General features: G+C 37.2%; 1 protein-coding gene across 17 annotated transcripts in view; it reads right to left on the minus strand.

The window, feature by feature from the left end:
• DGKB (diacylglycerol kinase beta) overlaps nucleotides 1-23,978 on the minus strand; it is a 901,775-nt gene that overhangs the window by 547,611 nt on the left and 330,186 nt on the right. For 12 of the 17 annotated variants that reach the window (XR_009565105.1, XM_060304680.1, XM_060304683.1 and 9 more), the window contains 2 exons: nucleotides 7,051-7,127; nucleotides 3,171-3,191 (listed from right to left, as the gene is read on the minus strand). Coding sequence is in view for 16 of the 17 variants with exons in the window: in XM_060304680.1 (XP_060160663.1) it covers nucleotides 3,171-3,191; nucleotides 7,051-7,127 (98 nt within the window). In the remaining variant the exon portion in view is untranslated. The remainder of the gene's footprint in view (nucleotides 1-3,170; nucleotides 3,192-7,050; nucleotides 7,128-23,978) is intronic. The other 5 variants (XM_030857157.2, XM_060304689.1, XM_060304687.1 and 2 more) reach the window with 2 other exon arrangements.

Raw genomic sequence — 23,978 nt, forward strand, 5'->3', positions numbered from 1 at the left:
AAAAGATCACCTGAAGATCCCAGCGTCACTTTTTCTCTAACCTGATTTTTAACTCATATAAATTATTTAATAAATGTTATGAAAGAAATGAAAGAGCGACCTACACAGAATGTTTAAATACTGCATATCAAAGTTAGCTGTTATGATTAAACTCAGGAGAGTTACTAGTTTATTTTTTAAATTATTTAACCTTGTTTTTAAAACTCATCTGTAGAGAAAGCAATTGGAAGCAATTAGTATAATTATATTTTATATACCCTAAATATTTACCTATTGTTAAATTTCTGTATATTTATTACAGAACACTAAGGGAGAAATGGATCAACTGTGACATATCAACTGTAACAGATATCACCTAGCCACGTGAAGCAGTCAAATCATTAATCCAAGTTTTCGATTTAGGATAGATGTAGCAGATGGTCCGTTCTCAAATTCTAGATGTTTTCAGAGATATAAAATAGTTTGGTTTTTTTGTAAATGTTGAGATTTGATCCTCAGTGCAATTAAGAGAAACCTGCAAGAAGTTATTCAACTTGATTTGTTTAATTATGACATAACTAATTAATCTCATAAGTATCCATGCAAATATTTTCTCAAATTGTTGGATGTGGTTCCATTCTATGCAAGAGCAATTCTCTGAGTATCAAGGCATAAAAACTGAAGCAACATGGCGAAATAAAAGTTACTATGTATTTAACAATAAGTAATGCACAGGCAAAATAGGGTTAATAACAATTGTAGTGGCATTTTATTCTTCAATTTGCTGGTACGTTTTCAAAACTGTTCTGGTTGTAGCTTTGATAAGAGCAGGAAGATGACTGAAATTGTGCTGATAGTAATAGGGAAGAGAAGCAGAAATACTGGTTAACATGTTACATCCATTCCTTGCTAACTAATTGTCCTGGCATTTATGCAGTTGTGAGAGGTGGAGCAAATACAACAGACACCATAACTACTGCCAGGACAGCGCTCTGGATTGCAACCAGGCCTGATAGGGGAAGCAAATCCCATGTCATGTCCTCCACTCATATCTCACGGTAGAAGGAAATTAATTTAGCGTTGGGAAAGACATCAGAGTGACAGCGTTATATTTACTACTTTATAGATGAGGAAAGTGAGGCTCTGAGAAAATCAAGGTTACAGGATTGGTTGGGGTGTGTCTCAGATATTCTCCCTTTCACCTTTCATAAATTTTCCAGAACTTTCATATGAAATCGTGTTGCTCCTTACAGCGTGCTTCACAGCCACTGCCTCAAAACATCAATGGAACACCTGGCAGACAGAGACTTAAGTATTTTGCATATACTTTAGAATTTAACCCTTTTAACAACTCAGTAGAGACAATACTCTCTTCATTTTATAGGTGAACAAACTCAGGCTAGGAGAGATGAAGTAACTTGTCCAAGACCTGCTCATATGTGGCAGATATGGATTTGAACTCAGTTCAGTTGGAAACCTAAGACCCCTAAGACCACGTTTTCTCTGTTATACTTTCCAGGTGCTTTCTTTAATGGTAAAGGTTGAATTTGGTTCTGGAAGTACAATTATAGCTTACAATACAAGGGTGTTTATATCATTGCTAATAATTATAATAGTGTCAATACCCTTGTTAAAGACATTTAAAATATACATTAGGCAGCAGCACTACAAAATGTAGGTTCTGAAATCCCAGGTTTCTTATTAAGGGGTTGAAGCAACTCACTTGTCTGAATAACACAAACCCAGTACAGAGTACTGAGTACAAAGATAGAGTACGCCCAGGGAGCTATGAAAATTTAACTCAGCCTTAGGCCAAGAATCATCTAATGACAGGAAATGTAAAAAGAAAACCCTACACTCACAGAACACTGATAAACAAAGAACACACACAGAGTAATAAGTATGCATGCCCTCATTCTTTTTCCTTTTGGCTACCCTCAGCTTTCCGCATTCTTTCTACTCTGCAACTGAAATTGCTTCCCTACTAAACAACTGCACATGGAACAAAGGCTGAGCCAGGAAAAGGAAGGAAGAAGCTCATTCTACTGACCCCAAGAAAAGACGCTCATCTGCCACCAGTTTTCAAACAGCCTGGAGCAGGGATGAAGGTTGTGCAGAATGGTGTGTTTGTTGAGTAAGGTGTTCAACAAATGCCCTTTAAAAACTAGGGCCTGCTTAATAAAAGCAACCGTTTACTCTGAGGGGTTGCCTCCTAACAACATCAAGCTCATGTAGACTGTCTTTGGGGGAGCTAGTAGGTTTCCACAGAGGTCAGGGATGAGATCAGGGAAAGGCCATCCTGTGAAAGGGGCTGGTAAAAATCATCACGGTCAATGAGTTGCCATTTCAGTTGTGCTTCATCCTAGGGGACTGTAGTATGTAGGACCAGTGTCTAAGTCAGTCAAGATCATTCTGATGTAATCAATTGTACTGGGACATGTTGGGGATGAAACTGCAGTGCTTGTTGTCATTGAAACAACAGGGAAACTTGTGAATAAGAAGCAACTAGTACATAGCCAGTATTGTCCAAGGGAGACAATGTTATGGTTTTAGGCAGCTCATGCATTTTAGTAAGATATATTCCCAGCAGGATATAAACATCTCCATTTAGAGAACTCAAAAATGTGTTGTAATTCTAGGGATCCAACAGAACTATGGACCTAAAACTTCCTTGACAAAATGGACTTTACTAGGAGAGACTGGTTGAAACAACAGATGGATTGCTCTTTTTCCCAGGAGGGCTAAAATCAAGAGCTTTTCACTCATATTTTCTTCACAGATTCTAACAGCACTGTAGACCAATTAAAAAGTCCTTATCCATCTCATTTAAAAGCAATTATTAAATCTCCCACTGTAAAATAATAAGTTAAGACTTTCATTAAATAGATCATTTTACCAGAGCCTGATTCTATTTCGGTGAAATTAGAAAATTAAGTTCAAGAGTCTCCAAAACTGAAGCCGGCACTCTGGACCCTTTTTGATTCTACTGAGGTATCAGCTCCTCCATTTGAGTCTTTAATTTAAACAAATATCTGTCACTTACAACTTTATAAGTATTACAGTTAATATTGTATATTATACGAATCTTATTGGCACAGAAGTATAGCTCAGTGATACGGATAAGAAATTCATAGCTCACATCAGAATAAAGAAAGAAAAGACAGATTTTAATAGAAAAGAAAATGTCTTACTTGTTTAAGAATGTCTTGTTTCTGCGCATGCAAGGAAAGAAAGAATACGTGCGTTAAGGTAAGATAATTTATACTTATCATCTCATATTGCTGATAATTTAACTAAAAAGTCAAGTTTACAGATTGATTTTAAAGCAGACCCTAGATCCATGGGTCTAAAAATGTGGTTCGAAAATAGCAGCTTCAGCATCAGCTGGGAAACTGATAAAAACAGAGAATTCTGAGCCCCATTCCAGAAACTAAGGGGAGGAGGCAACAACCTCTGTTTTAAGAAGACCCCCCAGGTGATTCTGATGCCAGCTAAAATGTGAGAATCACTGAATCAATCAATCTTAGAATGTAATAAGCAAACAGTTCTAATTGACATGAGATAATAATAACACATACAGTATAATTAAAACCTTCCAGAGAAGAATGTGAAAATATAACAGTACATATATAGATAAATTCGATTATACTTATTCCCCACTCCTATTTCCTTCTATTAGAATAACATACCCAGCCTCTCTCCACCCCTTTAAAGACAAATATCTTTCTATACATAAGCCACTGCTTAATTTCTTCCCATCTATTTAGATGTCAATGAAATAATTTGGTGTGGAATTTGGAATCCAGGGAAAAAATATTTATATATGCAATGCCAAACTGATTCTTTCTCATACTATAAAATTCGACGACTCTCATGAATCAGTTACATCTGAGATGTTCTGAGTGTGTTTTACTATGACCTTCTCACAAGGACTGGATGGCCACTACAATCTACCTGTAATCATATTCTTTATATTGTCCACATAAGATTAGATGGAAACTAATAGGTATCTCTTACCTTGTTGGGCATGAGTCAGTAATAATTATGTGCAATGGAACAATGCTATGCTCATTACAGAAGCCATGTAATGCTTGCAATGACATGCAATGTCATTCAGTGCATGTGAAATACCTTTCCCTTCCCCTTATCCTTCTCATCTCCTCAGGTCTTCCCTCTCATTCTAATGGCCTAGCCAATTAAGTGAAGAGGAAATGTCTTAGACTGGGATCCCAGACAACCAGATTTTAACTACAGTTATTGTCACAAACCTAGATGGTTAATCTTGGGAAAGTCATTTTACTTTTTTTTTTTTTTTTTTTTTTGCCGTACGCGGGCCTCTCACTGCTGTGGCCCCTGCCGTCGCGGAGCACAGGCTCCGGACACGCAGGCTCAGCGGCCATGGCTCACGGGCCCAGCCGCTCCACGGCATGTGAGATCTTCCCGGACTGGGGCACGAACCCGTGTCCCCTGCATCGGCAGGCGGACTCTCAACCACTGCGCCACCAGGGAAGCCCCATTTTACTTTTCTCAAGATGAGTTTCTTTACTTAAAAACTTTATAATCATATTTGTTTGGTTATCTCAACACCTTTCTCAAGTTTTTATTCTTAAAGAATCTTTAAAGCCATTGTTTAAATTTATATTTTATGAGTCTGTCATTTATTTCCTCATAGGAATTAAAAATAAATGAGTCATCCATATATTACACAGTATTTCTCCTCTATTCAAATAGACTTAAACAGGTCACATTTTCATTGGATTAAGCTTTTATACACAGAGCTTTTATAATTCAGTAGTTCAAGTGAATCATAAGAAAAATAATGCATCTACTATTTAAGCAGCTTTACTTTGTAAAAGGGAGAAGCAATTTTAAAAGATATTTAGGTTGTTTTCTCTTTGTAAATACATTTTATATGGATGATACAAGCCACCTCCATTTTAGAAAACAAAGTATTAGTCATTTACTCCAAAGCAAGACTAGATTAATCACTTTTCTTGTACAACTGAACATCAGTTAGGTAGTCACTCATCTATGCCTACTTTGGGCTCAACTTGACCAGTCAATAGAGAGTGGTAACTGCACATGTGAGTTGACAGTATGAATTATTTCCTACTATTAAAGTAACCTTTTATAAACTTGATGAAGGCATGTACTGAACAGAATCTCTAGGCTTTAAAGATTTATTTCTAAACACTGAATATTCCTAAATATTTCCTATTGGCTTTTGTAAAATACATACTAGTGTTTAAAAGACTCATAAAAACTTAAAATTTTTCTCCTGATGGGAAAATACCTATCAGCTTTAAAATCTGAGAGTGATTTCACTCTTAAATTAGAAATACTTTTGGGTCTTAATGAGATCTAACTTTTTTGTTTCTCAACTGTTCATTATTTTAATAATGCACTTCAAGAGCAGACCTGTGCACTTATGGAGAGGTATTACATTATTGAAAAGGCTGACATCATATGTGTGTCTAACAATGAATCTAGTAATTACCTCAATAAATCCAGTACATGGTGACTGATAATCCCCATGAAACATATAATATCAGTAAGACTAAGTCTTGAGAGTCCTTTAAATAAGAAATAATTGAAGCAAACAAGATCACATTCCAACTGAATTTATAGCCGACAGCTATCTTTAGGGGGAAAAAACTGTTTTTCTCTCTGTCTGTAGATTAGATAACATGCATGTTTTCAACTATGATTGGGAAATGTAAATATTAATGAATTTTTGGGGTCTTACAGCAATTCAGTAAAGCTGTCATCTTTACCTTTCCAACCCTGCTTTCTTGGTCTTGGAGATTTTCAGTTCTACCAATTTATCTGCCAACATTTTTTCTCTCACTCTAAAGCATCTAGGAAAATGAAATGTGAGGAAAATGTAGGCCAGATGCCTGCTTTTTTCCCTCATGATATAGGCAAATGGGAGTAGCTTTAAATTGTCTATTTTCTGCATCATTTGTAGGCACTAAACATTAACTTTATTTTTTAAAAAGAAAATAAATCTTAGGTTAAAGAGCTTTAAAAAGTATAATTATGTATCAGAATGTAGACAGAATAAAACTATGGAAGGAAAAATAGTAAATATTGGAGTAAGAATAGTAAGTACTGGAAATACTAAAAGGAAATTATAAAACAATATGAACATTTTGAGGTCAGAATTTAGAGATTCGGTTTTGACTAAAATATTAGTTCTATGAATCCCAGAGAAGTTAAATATTAAAGATAGCCAAGAACTGTGCTTTTGTAAACATTCAAAACCACAATGGTAATGAAAACAAAAAACAGATCACGTTTTCATCAGCAAACAAATCTGTCTAATGAATGGCTAGATAATACATCCAGGCAAAAGAGTCTTCTACAAAGGGCAGTTCTTTTAGCTCCCATACAACCCAACTGTCACTTGGTGAAGCTGCAAAAGAACTTACAGCAATGATGATCAAATGTTTAACATGTAACATTTCTCAGCTAACCTTGTCTTAAAGACAAGGTTATTAACAAATAATTAGGGAGGGAAAGACATTCATTCAAGCAAGGTGCTTCAAAGCAACTGACAGGACATAAAGTTTTTATAGGGAGACATTCATAAGCTTATTGGTAACAGGCTAAAACAAGATAAGGAGAAAAAATTCCTCTCCTTGTATCCAAGCCTGCTCTTTAAAGTAAGAGACCACTTATATCCATCACGGAATCTTTCTTCAGTCAAGGGAATACTGCCTGCCCCATGCCAATGTTCATTTGGGGTTAACATCTGTAGGTCATAGAGTGAGAGTCAGACACACTTTCTCTCCCGTTCTATCTAAAACTGTTTCCTGACTTTTAGGAAAAGAACCTAGCATGTATTATAAATAATCTATACACTTCCAAGCACACAATATAGAAATGTTCTTTTCATTAGAAAAATGCTTTTGGGTGAAAAAAGTAGTACACCATTTAATGTATCTTCCAGAATAGCATTTCATTATGAATTTCATTTTGTATATGAATATCTATTTCCAAGGACTCTTTATTAAGAAATCTCTCCTCCAAACATCTATATGAAACTTAAATAAAGAAAAAAGGTTTTACCCCTTCAGGATTATACTTTGCAAGCACACCATTACCATGGAATTCTTCAAGAACGTCTTTTAATTTCTTTGTAGAATCTGTAAGAAATAGAAAACACACAAATTATTTATATATGCTACTGTGGTTATATAATACAGTCCAGAAACAAAGACTTCTTAAAATATAAATAAATATCACCAGATTAATTAAATTTTAAGACAAACATGCAAAATGTTCTTTACCATTTTTGAAGGGCTATCTAATTGGAAAAGGCAATCACAAAAAAAGAAACAGGGGAACTCCCTGGCAGTCCAGTGGTTAGCACTCGGTGCTTTCACGGCCCGGGGCCAGGTTCAATCCCTGATCAGGGAACTAAAATCCCACAAGCTGCACTGCAGGACCAAAAAAACCCCAAACAAACAGGAAAAAGTATGTTTTGACCAAGAATGGGGACACTGCCTAGTTTATACAAACTAATGTGCAAATAAATGAATAGGTAGTATGCTTCTTCCCTGTTTCTTTTGATAACATAACTTCTAAATTAATGAAATAGTCTTCGTTTTTTAAAAAAAAATAGGTATTCTTTGTTAAACTTAACAATACACAGTGCATTTTTCAAGAATTAGTCTATTAACTAATAATAGCCCTGCTGAATAAATAAGAAAAATAGAATCCATTCAGAGGCAAACTATAGATCTTAGTATTTTGCAGGCATTTTCAGAGAGAATTTTCTAAACATACATAAAGTTCAACTTATTTTATATCAATTAAGAAAAAAGTTTAGATATGTTATGAAAAGTATTTTAAATTATGTTTTGTCAAAATCTTTATAATTTTCAGGAGTTTCATCATATTAAGATGGTAACAAAAGAATCTTGAATTAATGCATGAAATAATGTCATGGAAGAACACAAATATTATGAGACTTAAAAATTATATATAAATATAATAAAATATATGTATTCAATCTACTAACATAATGTTCTCATAGTTATCAAAATATAATTTTCACTAAGAAATCTCAGAATTATATATTTAAATGAGAGGAAAACAGCACCTAACAAATACTGCTGTCATTTAAATACTCAATCAGTTTAAATAACAGTGATAAAAACAGCTTGAAATTAAAATGTGGGAAATAAAAGATTTTTAGTTTCCTATTAGGAAACAGGGCACGGATATTATTTCCTAGCATTTGAATATAATCTTTCCTGACTACCTCCTAAGACTCAGTGATTTTTGAATCATCATAAAACAAGTTCCAGTTCCCAAAAAACTAATTTACAAATGAGCTTTTGAAACACTCTTTAAAAATTCACTCTTAGACGCCCATCAAATGCATCATGCCTGTATTTTATAAATTATACTTTCATTTGTATTTATAAATTTGTTTCTTTATACCGCAAATTCTGTTTAGTTTTATATGTATGTGACTGTATTTTTTTATTGTGATAAAATTCACACAACATAAATTTACCACTTTAATAACCATTTTAAAGTATACAATTCAGTGGTTCATTAGTATATTCACAATGCTGTGCAACCATCACCACTATCTGTTTCCAGAACATTTTCTTCATCCCCAAAAGAAACCCCAAAACCCTGGACTTTTCATACAAATGGAATTATATAATGTATTGTCTTTGTGTTTGACTTCTTTCACTTAGCATAAACTTAATGTATGTTGTAGCATGTGTCAGTAGTTCATTCCTCTTTACAGGTAAAAAATATTCCATTTTATGAATATACCACATTTTGCTTATTCATTCATCAGCTGATGTGCATTTGAGTTGCTTCCATGAATAATGATGCTATGAACATTAGCGTATACATGTTTTTGTTCAAATATGTGCTTCAGTTCTCTTGGGTATATGCCTAAGAGGAGAATTGCTGGGTCATATGGTATTTCTATGTTTAACGTTTTGAGGAACTGCCAAACAGATTTTCACAGGGCTGTACTATTTTACATTACTATCAGCAACGTCTGAGGGTTCCAGTTTTTCTGTATCTTTGCCAATACTTGTTATTTTTTAGTTTTTTAATTAAAGCCATCCTATGGATATAAAATGGTTTTGATTTGCACTTGAGTAGTCATTTACTAATGACTAATGATCTTGAACACTTCTTCACGTGCTTATTGGCCATTGGACCATTTTTTAACTGGGTTGTTTGTCTTTTTGTTGAGATTCTCTGGGTGTGTGCGCGTCTGTGTGTGTGTGTGTGTGTGTGTGTGTGCGCGCACACTATAACGTGCTTGAAGCCCGTACAGATTCCTATATATAAATATTTTTCATTACATATCTTGCCAGCACTTTCAATACTGTGATCAAGGTTTATTTGTTATTCTGTGTCCCTTGCTAAATTGAAGGTTTCCCTATGGAAGACAATGCACATTTTCATTTTTGCACAGCATTCAATTTATTACAAAGCTGAAACAATAGAATTGCAATAAATATTGGGATTGAAATAATCACAGCTATTCCTAAAATACAACAAATTACAGTAATTGCTTTGATGTGCACCTTGGCAGAAACTTATACTACTTCAGAGACCAGGTGCTGTATTAAAAAGAGACATGAAGCTGACTCCTTACTCCCAAATCCTTCTCTGGGGATGATAAAGCACTATTCTAAGTTAGCAAAACACCTTTTACTTCCTCTTGTTTATAGATGTAGATTCAGACCCTTCTGTACGTACCTACAGAGACATACATATATAGATGTGTAAATTCTGGAATAATATATCCCAATAGACTATTTTAACCATAGCTTGGCTCCATGATAAAACTGAAGGGGAAGAAGAAAAATTTGGTTTCTTATACACAGGACTTCCACAGAACTTCACAGATACCACCTGAAGATGGGCTTTTCATTTCACATATGCATAGGAATACACAATCAGTAATCATTTATAAATGCCCTGGAGAAAGCAACAGCCTTCAAAATTATTCACGTCACTTTTTAACAGTTTACTGGTCATAGTTTACACTGGAATATTCTTAGTGGGAGACCGCTAGGAATAAATTAATGAATTAAGAGCCAAAATCTCTATTTCTGTGACTGCATTTTCCATGAGCTGAGGCTCAGTGATGATCTTGGTCTGGGACAATTTAAGAAGCTCTGATTCATATTCAGATGAATCACCATCAACTCAACTTGCTCCTTTTCCAATTCTCAAGTTCCATTTTTAACATCTTGACATCTGAAGTTTACCCACAATCCAATTCCCACTTCACAATCTAGTTTAGAACCTGGAGCCTTATCTTGCTCTTCTATTCATGTCCCAGTAAACTTTTTGGGTCCAACCTCCCTGAGACTAAAGTCTTGACTTTTCCAGCCAATCTTCTATAGATGGAGATTGTACATGGAATATCAGAGGGTTCCAGATATCTTGCCTTAGCCCTGTATTATTTAAACAGAATTCCCTTATGTAAACTGTCTACATATCTGTTTGGATTCCCAAATTGCACTGGATTGTGAAATACCTACTGCTGTGTTCTAGTATCTTTATAGGAACACCCACTTACTTATTTTGTAACTCAGTTGCTTTTCTGGATTTGTTCCTATTACCTATCAACATAAACATTCCTAACTTTTGATTATAATCAACTGTCTGTGCAAAACATTGGGCGGGAATTCCCAGCAGCCCAGTGGGTGGAACATTGTGCTTCCACTGCAAGGGGCATGGATTTGATCTTTGGTACAGGAACTAAGGTCCCACAAACCACATGGCTTGGCCAAAAAACAAAAGCAAAAGTACACTGGGGCAGCAAAGAGAAGAAAGGATGCATAATTATGTCCAACCTACCCTCTAGTACAAGACATACCAAGGAAGTGACACCTAGATGAATAGATAGTAGTTGAGTGAAAGACATAGTTCCAGTCATATCTGAGCTAATATTGGAACTTCAAGTATGAGAGCACAGTGACAGATTCTGGGCTGAGAAATCCAAGCAGGAAGCCAGACAGGCAGGCAGCTGTGAACTGGGAGATCAATTCACTGCTAATACGTATTTGTAATGGGACAAAGGTCCGGCTTCCAAAAAAGATTGGCAACTGAAATGCCAGGCAGCCAGGTTAAAACAGCTGCTTTAACCCTTGGGATAAGGGATTAGGACAGATGCTCAGCACAAACTATTGGGTCTCCTAGAAAGCAAAGGAGGATCATGATGAGGCAATTCTGAAATAGAGGGCTAATTCCAGAGTCAACAATGCTTGCCTTGGCTACTAGGGCAGAAAACTTAGAGAAGAACACTGGATACCAATGGCTGCCTTCTGACTAGCATAACCATCTTACGAGGAAGTAACTTAATGTTATTAACCACAACAAAGAGAACAGGGTCATTTTAGGTTGTCTTTTCCATCACTCTCAGCATCATCTAAAAAGTAAGGTGGTAGTAAGCCCAAAAGCAGGAGTAATTCTGTTGAGCAAACACTTTTTGATATATGCTGAAATGGAGGAAATCTACCTGGGGATTGAGAGAGGAGATTCTGGCTTGTCTTTCTAGCACCTGCTCTAGTGCATGAGTCGTCCCAGAGGTCCTCTGAAGTACTCGCTCCCTGTGAATCCCCTCATGTCTGGCTGAGTCACATAATATCCAATGCCATGAGAGTTAAAGCAGCTACATTTCAGAAATGTTCAGTTAGGAATATTCTGAATGTGTACATGATTTTCAAGGAAAATTTAAATCCTTTCATATAATTCTGACATAAAAATAAATTGAAAAGTGTATTTGGCAATGATTAGAAAATAGAAGAATCAAGCTAATGGGTCCCAAAAAATGCTACATAAAAAAATAGAACACTTTTAGTTTACGCCCTATCTCTTTAGGTGTCTGTTGCATCTTGAATAAGCGTCCCTTGTGATTTTACTGCCTCTTTGCTTCTTTATTCCAAAAAACTCAACATGTGTTTGTCAGATTAATTGCAAAGGCCCCATGGAGTAATGGAAAGATGTAAAGCCAGATAAATTTGGATCTGAGTCTTGGCTCCAGAACTCTTGGCTGAATGTCCCTGGGCATATATTTAACCTCTCTGTGGCTCAGTTTTCTAATACTTGAAATTGGAATAATGATACAGACCTTGAAATACTGTGTCTAGCAAAGTGTCTAGTGCCCAGTAGATTCCTGTTCCTTTGTTCCATCCTAAACAGACTTCAAACACATCATCATCATTCAATATTTCCTTTTGTCTTTGAATTGAAGCACAATTGGCATCATAGATGTCTCAAAATATGATCCAAACGTACCTACAGATATTTATTTTCTGTGCCTTCCATATTTACAATTCAATATACAGACATCCAATTCCCACGGTATCTCATGATTCCAGAGTCCTTCCTTTTCTCATTATGTTCTTTTTGCCCAGCATTCCCTTCAATGTCAAATGAAGTTCAAGCACAATATATGCCATAGTTTACCTGCCACCTTGTCTGCAAAACTTCTCAGGGCCACCTTCAACTACAGCAGACAGCAATTTGCCCTGTGTGGAACTCCTCATAATAATTCTCTTAGAATCTATACTCGATTTATGCATTGAGTACTGTTAACACTATGAATTAAAGTTTGCATGTGTAGAGTGTTTTGGAGATTGCAAAGTGTTCGATCTTCTTATGTCATTTAAAACTCAAAATTGGGCTTCCCTGGTGGCGCAGTGGTTGAGAGTCTGCCTGCCGATGCAGGGGACACGGGTTCGTGCCCCGGTCCGGGAGGATCCCACATGCCGCGGAGCGGCTGGGCCCGTGAGCCATGGCAGCTGAGCCTGTGCGTCCGGAGCCTGTGCTCCACAACGGGAGAGGCCACAACAGTGAGAGGCCCACGTAGCATTAAAAAAAAAAAAAAAAAAGAAAACTCAAAATTACCTTCATCAAACTTTCTTCCCATTTAAAACATAAAATCAAGGTTAAAGAAGTCATTATTTATTCAAAAATCACACAGATAAGAGATTAAGGTACTGATCCAAATTCTTGTATATGACATAAATCTGGTCTCTTTATGTTAGAAAAAGAAAGAATAGAATTTTCCATTACAGCCAAGTCTTCTTCTTTGGAGTCCATGACTTTTGTTAAGTTAGTCCAGAGAATTTTATTACTTATTTTTCTAGTACATAGAAATATTCTCTTGCTTTTTTACCGACTTAAATTAACAGATGAAGGATATATCTTCTATGTATACAAGAAATATAACAGGAGGGGTCAAGATAGTGGAGAGAAAGATTCTGAGCTCATCGCCTCCCATGGGCACAGCAAAATTACAACTATTTACAGAGCAACTATAATGAGAATGACCTGAAGAATAGCAGAAAAGATCTTCTACAACTAAAGATATAAAGAAGGAACCACAAAACTGTGGGAGGGATGGAAATGTGGTATAGTCAAGAACAACAAACTGGAAAGCAATCACAATTGCAGAGGTTCCCCCCAAGGAGTGAGGGGTCCCACAACAAGCTCCCCAGCCCGAGAGCCCTGCAGCAGAAAGTCGAACATCTGGCTTTGAAGGCTAGAGGAACTGGCATTCAGGAGAACAGAAGGGCTTTAGGAAACAGAGATGCTGCTCTTAAAGGGCAAAAGCAAAATCTTCACATGCTCTGAGACCAAGGGCAGAGGCAGTAACTTGAGAGGAGCCTGGATCGGACCCATCTACTGATCCTGAAGAGCCTTTTGGAAAGGCAAGTCCCCAGTGTCTCACCCTGGGGACACAGGATGGTGGCAGCCAGTAGTTTTACCACCCAAATAACAGTCATAGCCACTGTGAGAAGATTATTCTATTCCAATGGTTAACAACAAGACTATCAAACTTATAAAATTAATTTGTCATTTTTAAAAATAACAAGTTTTTAAAGAACTGACTGTAGATTGATAATCTTGTCCTTTTTTTTTTTTTTTTTTTGCAGTACGCAAGCCTCTCACCGCTGTGGCCTCTCCCGTTGCAGAGCGCAGGCTCCGGACGCGCAGGCCCAGCGGCCACGGCTCACACGCCCAGCCGCTCCGCGGCATGTGGGATCTTCCCGGACCGGGGCACGAACCCGTGTTCCCTGCATCGGCAGGAGGACTCTCAACCACCGCGCCACAAGGGAAGCCCAATAATCTTGTTCTTTATCTGCCAAAGTAAACAGTGCCATGGGTCCCTGTTTCAGTGAGGACATTGGGTTTCCAGGGAAAACTGAGAGCTTTGACAACTTGAGAGAGGCTACCAATGCCTTTAATCTTCATGTTACACGGGACCATGGAAAAGTCATCTTTTACTTCTCTTAACTGATTGATTTCAAAAGTTTCCTTCAAAATCTAGACTCCCTAGCAGAGACTTTTTTCCCCTTATCACAAAGGATATTTGTGGCCTAGAAATCTTTCCTGTGCCCAGTCAGAAGCATCTTTGCAGTGGCTGTTTTAACCCTGTAGTAATAGGGTTGTGTTAGCTGCAACTGTTTTAAAAAAGAGACTTTTCTAATATAAATATTGAACTAGCATTCATGTGCATAACATACGAGCACAGATCTTCCTCAACTTACGATGGGGTAACGTCCTAATAAACCCAACATAAGCTGAAAATACCATAACTCAAAAACGCATTGAAGGGCTTCCCTGGTGGCGCAATGGTTGAGAGTCCGCCTGCTGATGCAGGTGACACGGGTTCGTGCCCCGGTGCGGGAAGATCCCACATGCCACGGAGCGGCTGGGCCCGTGAGCCGTGGCCGCTGAGCCTGCGCGTCCGGAGCCTGTGCTCCGCAATGGGAGAGGCCACAACAGTGAGAGGCCCGCGTACCGCAAAAAACAAACAAACAAACGCATTGAATACACCCAACCTAGCAAACATCATAGCATAGCCTAATGAAGATGTGCTCATAACATTTACATTAACGTATGACTGGGCAAAGTCATCAAACGCAAAAACAATTTTATAGTGAAGTATTGAATATCTCATGTAATTTATTGAATATTTACCGAAAGTGAAAAAGAGAATGGTTGTATGCATAGAGAATGGTTCTAAGTACATGGGTTGTTAACCCTTGCAATCCCATGGCTGACTGAGAGCTACCGCTCACTGCTGCTACCTGGCATCATGAGAGAGTAACGTACTACATATGGCTGGCCTGGAAAGAGATCAAAATCTAAAATTCAAAGTATAGTTTCTATCGAAAATATATTTCTTTTGCACCACCATAAAGTCAAAAAATCATTAAATTAACCCATCGTAAGTTGAGGACCATCTGTAAATGATACAAAATTAAATTTGATAATTAACATTTCCCTTAGCTATATATAGTACTTAAAATTAGCAAAAGAGCTTTATCTTTGTCTAACCAAAACAGTTTTGTTTTTAAACCAGAGGTACTCAAACCTGGATCCATCTTACGATCATCTGAGTGATTTTTAAAATACACTGATGCCTGGGCCCAAAACACAGTGATACAGATTGCATTGGTCTGGGGTAGATCTCAAACATACGGATTTTTAAAAAGCTCGTCACATGATTCTCATATTCAGGTAAGGTTGAATTAACCATTGCTCTGATTCTTAAAAAAGATACATAAAGAAACTGAGAGTTAATCAGCAAAATTTTCCTGCTATATTTTCCTATATATGTATATATATTTTGTCTGGTTGTTGCTCAGTGGGCTTCTATCAGGGAAACAAAAACTTATTACAACATTTTATATAAAAATTTTTCTACTCTCACCTCCGGTCACAATGGCAAAAAATAGTATTTTGAAATTCCAGAAGTTGACATCGCTATTAATGCAATTTTTCAGGTGATACAGAAGATGCTCTACTTAAACTGTAGTCAGCAGCAGAAAAGAAACACCTACAGCAGTATAGAATAAAACATTTGGAGAACTAGTCATCAAGAGACAGAAGTTCACATCTACTTGCGTGAAAATTTTAATAAAACTACCAAGAGACTGAAAAAAAAAGTAACTATTGTTTAAAAATAGTCACACTGTAGCACTTTATATGCTAGTTGAAATCTATACACTTGGATTTTAAAATACACCCTAGGAAGAATATTCTAATGATACAACTACACTAGGAAAAGATGTAAAATAAGCTCTTAAGGTGTCCTTAGTATAAGTTTCCTCTCCACGTGTTCTTGCAAGTTCTTGGGATTATTGTTAACTTGAAAAGACAACGGCCATAATATCTTCCAGAAAAGGGCTATACACATTGCAGTAGCTAGCTACGTCTATTTACCTGGAAAGACAACTATTCAACTCCAGAATAACTTGATCTGAGACCATGAAGAAAATCTCCTTTCTCCTTTTAATATCATTATTTGCTGATAATACTCTTAAACGACTAGTCCTTAAAACACTTTTATGCGTTTGCTATTATTTTTTCCCTTCTTCATCGACCTATGCTTAACCTTTTGATGTGTGCATCTACTGCAATGCCTTGGACAAAATATCTGTAGGAGTGAATCTTAGATAAACAAAATATCTGAGAATTTCGTTAATAAACCTAAGCCAGCTGGACACTGTCCTAAGAACCCGTGAAATAATTTATATTGCATGCATATTGTAATGTATAGGAAATTCACCAGGAAAATATATGCTCTCATTTGAGCCACTCATCTATACAATAACAAAAAGTTGATATGGAAAACAATTTCAATTAAGAATTTTAGGACTTGCCCGATGGTGCAGGGGTTAAGAATCCGCCTGCCAATGCAGGGGACACGGGTTCAAGCCCTGGTCCAGGAAGATCCCACATGCCACTGAGCAACTAAGCCCGAGCGCCACAACTACTGAGCCTGTGCTCTAGAGCCCGCGAGCCACAACTACTGAGCCTGTGTGCAACAACTACTGAAGCCCGTGCACCTAGAGCCCGTGCTCCACAACAAGAGAAGCCTCCGCAACGAGAAGCCCGTGCACTGCAATGAAGAGTAGCCCCCTCTCGCTGCAACTAGAGAAAGCCCGCACGCAGAAACAAAGACCCAATGCAGCCAAAAATAAATAAATTAATTAATTAATTTTAAAAAAGAATTTTAATTGGTGCTGAATTGCCTGGTTAGATTCAGTGGAGTGCTGGCAAATGTTTAACAACTGCTGAGGGTACAGAGTGCTGACTTGAAATGTTTGCTGATTTAGCTCTTATAAATATTCCCATCATGGCCATTTCAAGCCTTCAGTATGACATCGTGAATGTGGAGTTGGGAAGAGACGATAACATTGGACTCGTATGAGCAGTAGTTAATGAACTAATAAACATAAAATTTTATATACTCTAGGGAGAAAGAACAACTCTTTCAAAACAAATAAAGATAAAGGGCATAAACAAAAGCCCCAGCTGCAAGTGTGCAATTATTCTCTCAAATATTTGAGAGGCATGCATTGAGTTTAAAACAAGTATTATTCTAAGTATCTGGAATACATTATTGCACAAAACCAAAAATATTCTGGCTCGCATGGTTTATAGTCTAGTGCAAGAAGATAGAAAATAAACATAATACATAAATGTTAAAAGATTTCAACTATTGTGGAAAAATAGTACAAGGTAAAAGGGATTATCAGCTTGCAGGACAGTTTGTGATTTTAAACAAGTTTAGAGGAGACTTTTGTGAAAAGGCGAGACTTGGGCAAAACACTGAATCTAACTTATGTTTTAAAGGAAGCACTCTGTTCACATAAAGCTAATGAAATCTGAATAAGCTTTGTGCATTATACCAGTGTTTTGATAGAATTTTATAAACCATATTTATGTAAGATATAACCATCTGCAGCTGGTACATGGGGCCTCCTGTACATATTTTTTGGTAAGTTTCTGTGAATCTATCATTACTTCAAAATATTTTTTTAAAGGAGTACTCTACTGTATTGAATACAGACTGCAGAAGACAAGGATAAAAGCAGGAAAATAATTATGGAATTACTATATTAATCCAGTCTAGAGATATGACTGTGCTTGAAGGTATTAGTGATGGAGCAGATTATTTTTTATTATTATTATTAATTTTTATTTATTTATTTTTGGCTGCGTTGGGTCTTCATTGCTGTGTGCGGGCATTCTCTAGTTGCAGCGAGCAGGGGCTACTCTTCATTGCCGTGTGCGGGCTTCTCATTGAGGAGGCTTCTCTTGTTGAGGAGCATGGGCTCTAGGCTCACAGGTTTCAGTAGTTGCAGCCTGCGGGCTCAGTAGTTGTGGCTCGTGGGCTCTGAGCTCAGGCTCAGTAGTTGTGGCTCACGGGCTTAGTTGCTCCACAGCATGTGGGATCTTCCCAGACCAAGGATCAAACCAATGTCCCCTGCATTGGCAGGCAGATTCTTAACCACTGTGCCACCAGGGAAGTCCCCTTTTTCTTTTTTTTTAAATTTTTTTTTTATTTTGACAGATTATTTTGAAAGCAGAGCCAAAAGGGTTTCCTGATGGATTGGATATGGGTTGTGAAAGTGAAGAGTCAAGAGGATCCCAAGGTTTTATGTTTGAAGAACTGGATAAAGAGGAATGGGGAACACTACAGAGGGAGCAGGCTTGGGATGGAGAGTTCTCAACTCTAGTTTTAGGGATTTTACAATCGAGAAATCTATTAGACATCCAAGGGTAGCAATCAAGGAAGCAATTATACATAAGTGTGGAATTCAGAAGAGGGTCTGAGCTAAAAACCTAACTTTGAGTGTTATTTGTATAAATGATGTTTAAATCCAGAGCTGGATGATACCATAGAGGATAAATGTAGAAAAGATACCAAGGACTGAGACATGGAACACTCTGAATTTCAGACATCAGGAAAAGAAGGGGAACATGCAAGGAGACTAAGAATGAGTATTGAGTGAAATAGCAAGAAAACCAGGAGAAGCAAGTGGCATGAATTCAGTGTCACATAATGTCAAGTAAGATGAGGGGCAGAAACTGATCACTGGATTTAGCAAGAAGAAAGTCATTCGTGTCCTGTCAAGAACTGTTTCAGTTTAGTGCTGAGACAAAAGCTCTATCACAGTGAGCTAAGAGAAAATAAGATGGGAGGGGTGGGAGGCAGCAAACAGAGGCAACTCATTCAAAAAGATCTGCTACAAATGGAAGCGAAGAATTTGGAGCAGTAGCTGGACTGCAGGAAGTGGACTCAAGATAATTCTTTAAGAGGAGAAAAAAGAAAACAGCATGCTGATAGAAATGATCCAGTAGACCGGGAACAATTGAAAATGAAGGGAAAAGAAGGGAAAGCCACTAAAATGGTGTCCTTAAGTGGATAAGAAAGAACACAATCTCATTCACAGCAGGAAGTCAGAAGGTCTGGCTTAGGGTGTGGGGCATGGACAGTTTACCTAAGTGAGATGGGACAATATATGGATTCATGTGATGCGGGAGATAGATGTCCAGTTGGTGTGTGTAAAGTTTTCCTCTGATTACTTTAGTCAATGGAGGAGAAAGAAAGGCCATGAGCTGAGCAAAGAGGACAAAGGAAAAGATGGTGATTTGAGGAGAGGTGTGAGGTGTTGAAAAGACAGCGGAAGTGAATGGACAAGGGAAATGGGGCATGACTGTCAGGCCACACGGAAGGCTAGTCAGCTATAAAATAGGGGGAGAGTTAAAATTAACTAGGGTTGTGGTTTGTCCATCCAAGTGCTATGGAGTGAGAGGGGCAAGAGAGTTACGGGGGGAAACAAGGAGACTATTTCAATGACTTCTCATGGGGCACTGCCCTCGGGTGTTAGATCATTACTTCAACTCAGGAAGAGTCCCCTGTGACTCCTCTGGTCATCCTCTTCAGTCTGAGAGAAAAATTTTGGGCAGTTACTGTGCTTTTCAGAGCTCTATGCCCTCTACTCAGACGCCAACCTGCTTTGTACCAGCCATAATGGGATATGAAAGAGAGAAATTGGTACTTCAGGTTATTTTCTATGTGTGTTTCCCCAGAGCTAACACTACCTCGGTGGTTCTTGTCTTTCTTTTTGTCCCCTTTCCTTCAATTTTTCTCCATTCTCTTAAGTGGCCAATTATGCTTGGACACATAACATTCTGTTTAATAACTGTCTTTTCAGCCTTCCCCCTTGTCCAGAGGATAAAATAGAAAGCTCAAGTAGTTAAGGTCTACGTAGACCCATCATTGTTAGTAATGAAAAGGGTTATTTCTCTAGAGAGGCATAAGCCTCTTGTCCCTTTTTCCACCACCCCTGCTCTTCCCTTCCTTTCCGACGACTCTACCCATGCCAGCACACACTCACTCCGTTCATTTTGGAGAGGCTGAAAAATAACAGGAAGATAACTGACACTTTCTGTTCCTTGACAACACTTTATAACTTGTATGGTTGAAGTTACATATTTTTTCCCCACTCCTTGAACTTAAAGTCTGCTCTTTTATTCCCTATATTTTTTTCTTTCTTTTTAAAAGTTATTTTGAGTCATTTATTAGATTCAGTGAGGGTAGGCTTTACAAATTGAATTCACTGTATTTTTCCAGAGAGATAGACTAGATTTATATATATATGTGTGTATATATATATATATATATATATATATAGTTGCAAGAAATGATCATGCAGTATTGTTCAAGTCGTTCCTTCACAAATATGATGTGGCATCTTCAAACTAATGAGCTCATTTTCAACTAAATATCAAGATGTTTAGATTCGCTAGTGCTAATTAACCACCATTCACTATTTGTGATGACAATGTTGCTATTAGTAAATGGGGATGATAATAATAATATCTTCCTTGTGCTTCTGCTGAGATTAGTACCTGGTGCACATTAAGTATTATTATATTAACTGTGAGCCCTTATCCTCATTTCTGCTGTCAGATTTATGCTGAGCTCTGGGAAATTTTTTTTAACCATAAACTTAATTTCAGATTATTATAAATTTTCATTTACTTTTGCATTTTCACTAGATGCTTTAAACTTCCTATCTGCAACAACAACCAAGATACAATGTAAAATGATTTCAATTAAAGTTATATTTAAATTATCAATTTTGACCTTGTTATGGAAAATTCACTTTGATAGGCAATAGCATTAAGTGCAGTCATTATATGTTTCAATCAAAATATTTAATGAAATGCAACTATGAGTTACAATTTTAAATCTGTACACCATTAAAAATCTTGAAACCCACACTAGTTCAGAAGATGAAAGTTTTGTTTTACTTTTTAAGTTCTTTTGTGAGTTGCAAAACATTTACTGAGGAATCAGACATTCTGGAAACAATAGTATATTCTGTAGTCGTAATGATAATAATATCCCGTTTTAAGACAATACAAAATTACCAACATTTCTAAGTAGTTTCTGACCATAAAAATTGGCAGCTCTCTGTACATTTACCAACAAACACAATATTATGGAACCTGGAAAAATAGAAAACTATTTACTTTGCTGGCATACATATTTCAAAGAATATAATTTGTTCACATAGATATTTTAAAGAACGTAAAACTCCAAAAGAGTGTCCCCAAGTTTTAAATTCAAAATAGACCTCAAGGAAAAGGAGCATATTTATCTTGTGGCTTTCTGTACCCACACTCACCCATACCATGCCTCTGGAGGCTGTGAAAGCTTTAACGTGAAAAGGCGGGATGTAACTATACATGGAATTATTCTAGACCCTGGTTCTCAGATGATCTGTAGGAGAGTCCTCTCATAAAACAGACCTCGATTTTGTCCCTCTAACACTGAGAGATTAGAAGACACAATATTTTAGGACTCTTCCAGCCACAACAGTCTATGATTCATAATTTAAAACATCTCCAGATACCCTAGAAGGATACTCAGCTCCACACCCCCTAAATATCCGCCTCCTAAATATTCCCATCTCTAATTCTTACTTCTCTTAAGTCTTATCCAACTTTCGAACAGAAAGTTCAGATTGAGGAATCTGGAGATGTCTAATCCCACTACCAGATAAACTGAAAACAGGAGAAAGCAGCAAGAATTCCAGTTCAGAAAGGAATATGTTTTTCTGGCATGGCAAATTCTCCAGGACATTAGAACCTCTAATAATATTAGTACTGGTATTATAATTGAGAAATGTATTTAGAATTATACTTACTACTCTGAAAAGTGATTGGCTTTGATTAAGTTCCCTTCAGTTGACAACTTTAAGCTGAGGAATTTACCTACCATGAGACAATCAATCTTTATATGTTTACACATTATCGATCAGAGAGCAGACTGAAGATGAAACACTGTGTTTGGATACTGTCGCTTGGTTTTCTGAATATCCCTATCAGGCAGTGTTCAGAAAGGAAATTTATGGTGGTGGTGGGTTTTTTAATGGTATCTCTCACAGTCTACATCTTACATTGGTATATTTGCTATAATGCTTCCAAGAAACTTTGCCATAATTTGTGATCAAATTTTTAAAAAATGCTAATACGCTAATAAATGAGCTGGCTATTCTAAGTGAGAGGATTTCTGATGCAATTTAGCTATATTCCAGCCATTTACCTATTAGGATAAAGGCTTCTCCCACATTGTTTAAATATTTCTGGAGATCTAAAAAAAGAAGGAAATGATAATGGTGATAATTTTGTAAAGGAATTTAGTTGCAGAGCACTCAAGATGGTTTAAGGACTGTGTACCATTGCACAAGTTACGAATCAGAAATAAGAAGATGAATGAGGCTGTAGCAGCCTCCCAGGGAACTGCAGGAATCCACTGATCAAGGTGCTTCTATCTACTACAGAGAAAATTCTCGGTCATTTTGGGGGAGGAAAAAAAATACCTGCCAGGAACACAAAGGCTGCTGAAAGTAAGCTAACACTGTTTGTAAGTTTCTTAGGCTGCTGTAAAAAATTACCACAAACTTGGTGCCTTGAAACAACAGAAATTTATTTTCTCATAGTTCGGGAGGCCAGAGATCTGATATTAGGTAACTGCAAGGATGGTTCCTTCTGGAGGCTTTGAGAAAGAATCTGTCTCATGCCTCTCCCTTAGCTTCCAGGGGCTGCTGAAAATCCTTGGCAATCTTGGCCTTGTTGACCGATCACATTGATGTCTGTCCCTGTCGGAACACAGTCTTCTCCATTTCTCTGTGTCTTCTTCTCTTCTGCCTTTTATTTATTTATTTATTTATTTTTTAAATAGATCTTTATTGGAGTATAATTGCTTCATAATACTGTGTTAGTTTCTGTTTCACAACAAAGCGAATCAGCCATATGCACACACATGTCCCCATATCCCCTCCCTCTTGAGCCTCCCTCCCATCCTCCCTATCCGAGCCATATACGTCATCGCAAAGCACCGAGCCCATCTCCCTATGCTATGCTGCTGCTTTCAACCAGCCAACTGTTTTACATTCGGTAGTATACACAGGTTGATGCTACTCTCACTTCTCCCCAAATCTGCCCTCCCACCCCATGTCCTCAAGTCCATTCTCCATGTCTACCTCTTTATTCCTGCCCTGCAACTAGGTTCATCAAAAACTTTTTTTCTTTTTTTTTTTTAAGATTCCATATATATGTGTTAGCATATGGTATTTGTTTTTCTTTCTGACTTACTTCACTCTGTATGACAGGCTCAAGGTCCATCTCACTTCAAGTAACTCAATTTTGTTTCTTTTTATGGCTGAGTAATATTCCAATGCACATATGTGCCACATCTTCTTTATCCATTCATCTGTCGATGGACACTTAGGATGCTTCCATGTCATGGCTATTGTAAATAGTGCTGCAATGAACATTGCGGTATATGACACTCTTTGAATTATGGTTTTCTTAGGGTATATGCCCAGTAGTGGGATTGCTGGTTCATATGGTAGTTCTACTTTTTAGTTTTTTAAGGAACCTCTATACTGTTCTCCATAATGGCTGTATCAATTTACATTTCAACCAACAGTACAAGAGGGTTCCCTTTTCACCACTCCCTCTCCAGCATTTATTGTTTCTAGCTTTTTTGATAATGGCCATTCTGACCGGCATAAGGTGATACCTCATTGTAGTTTTGATTTGCATTTCTCTAATAATTAGTGATGTTGACCATCCTTTTATGTGTTTGTGTGCAATCTGTATATCTTTTTTGAAGAAAT

This window comes from Globicephala melas, chromosome 9 (genome assembly GCF_963455315.2).
Source record: "Globicephala melas chromosome 9, mGloMel1.2, whole genome shotgun sequence".
Classification (NCBI taxonomy): domain Eukaryota; kingdom Metazoa; phylum Chordata; class Mammalia; order Artiodactyla; family Delphinidae; genus Globicephala; species Globicephala melas.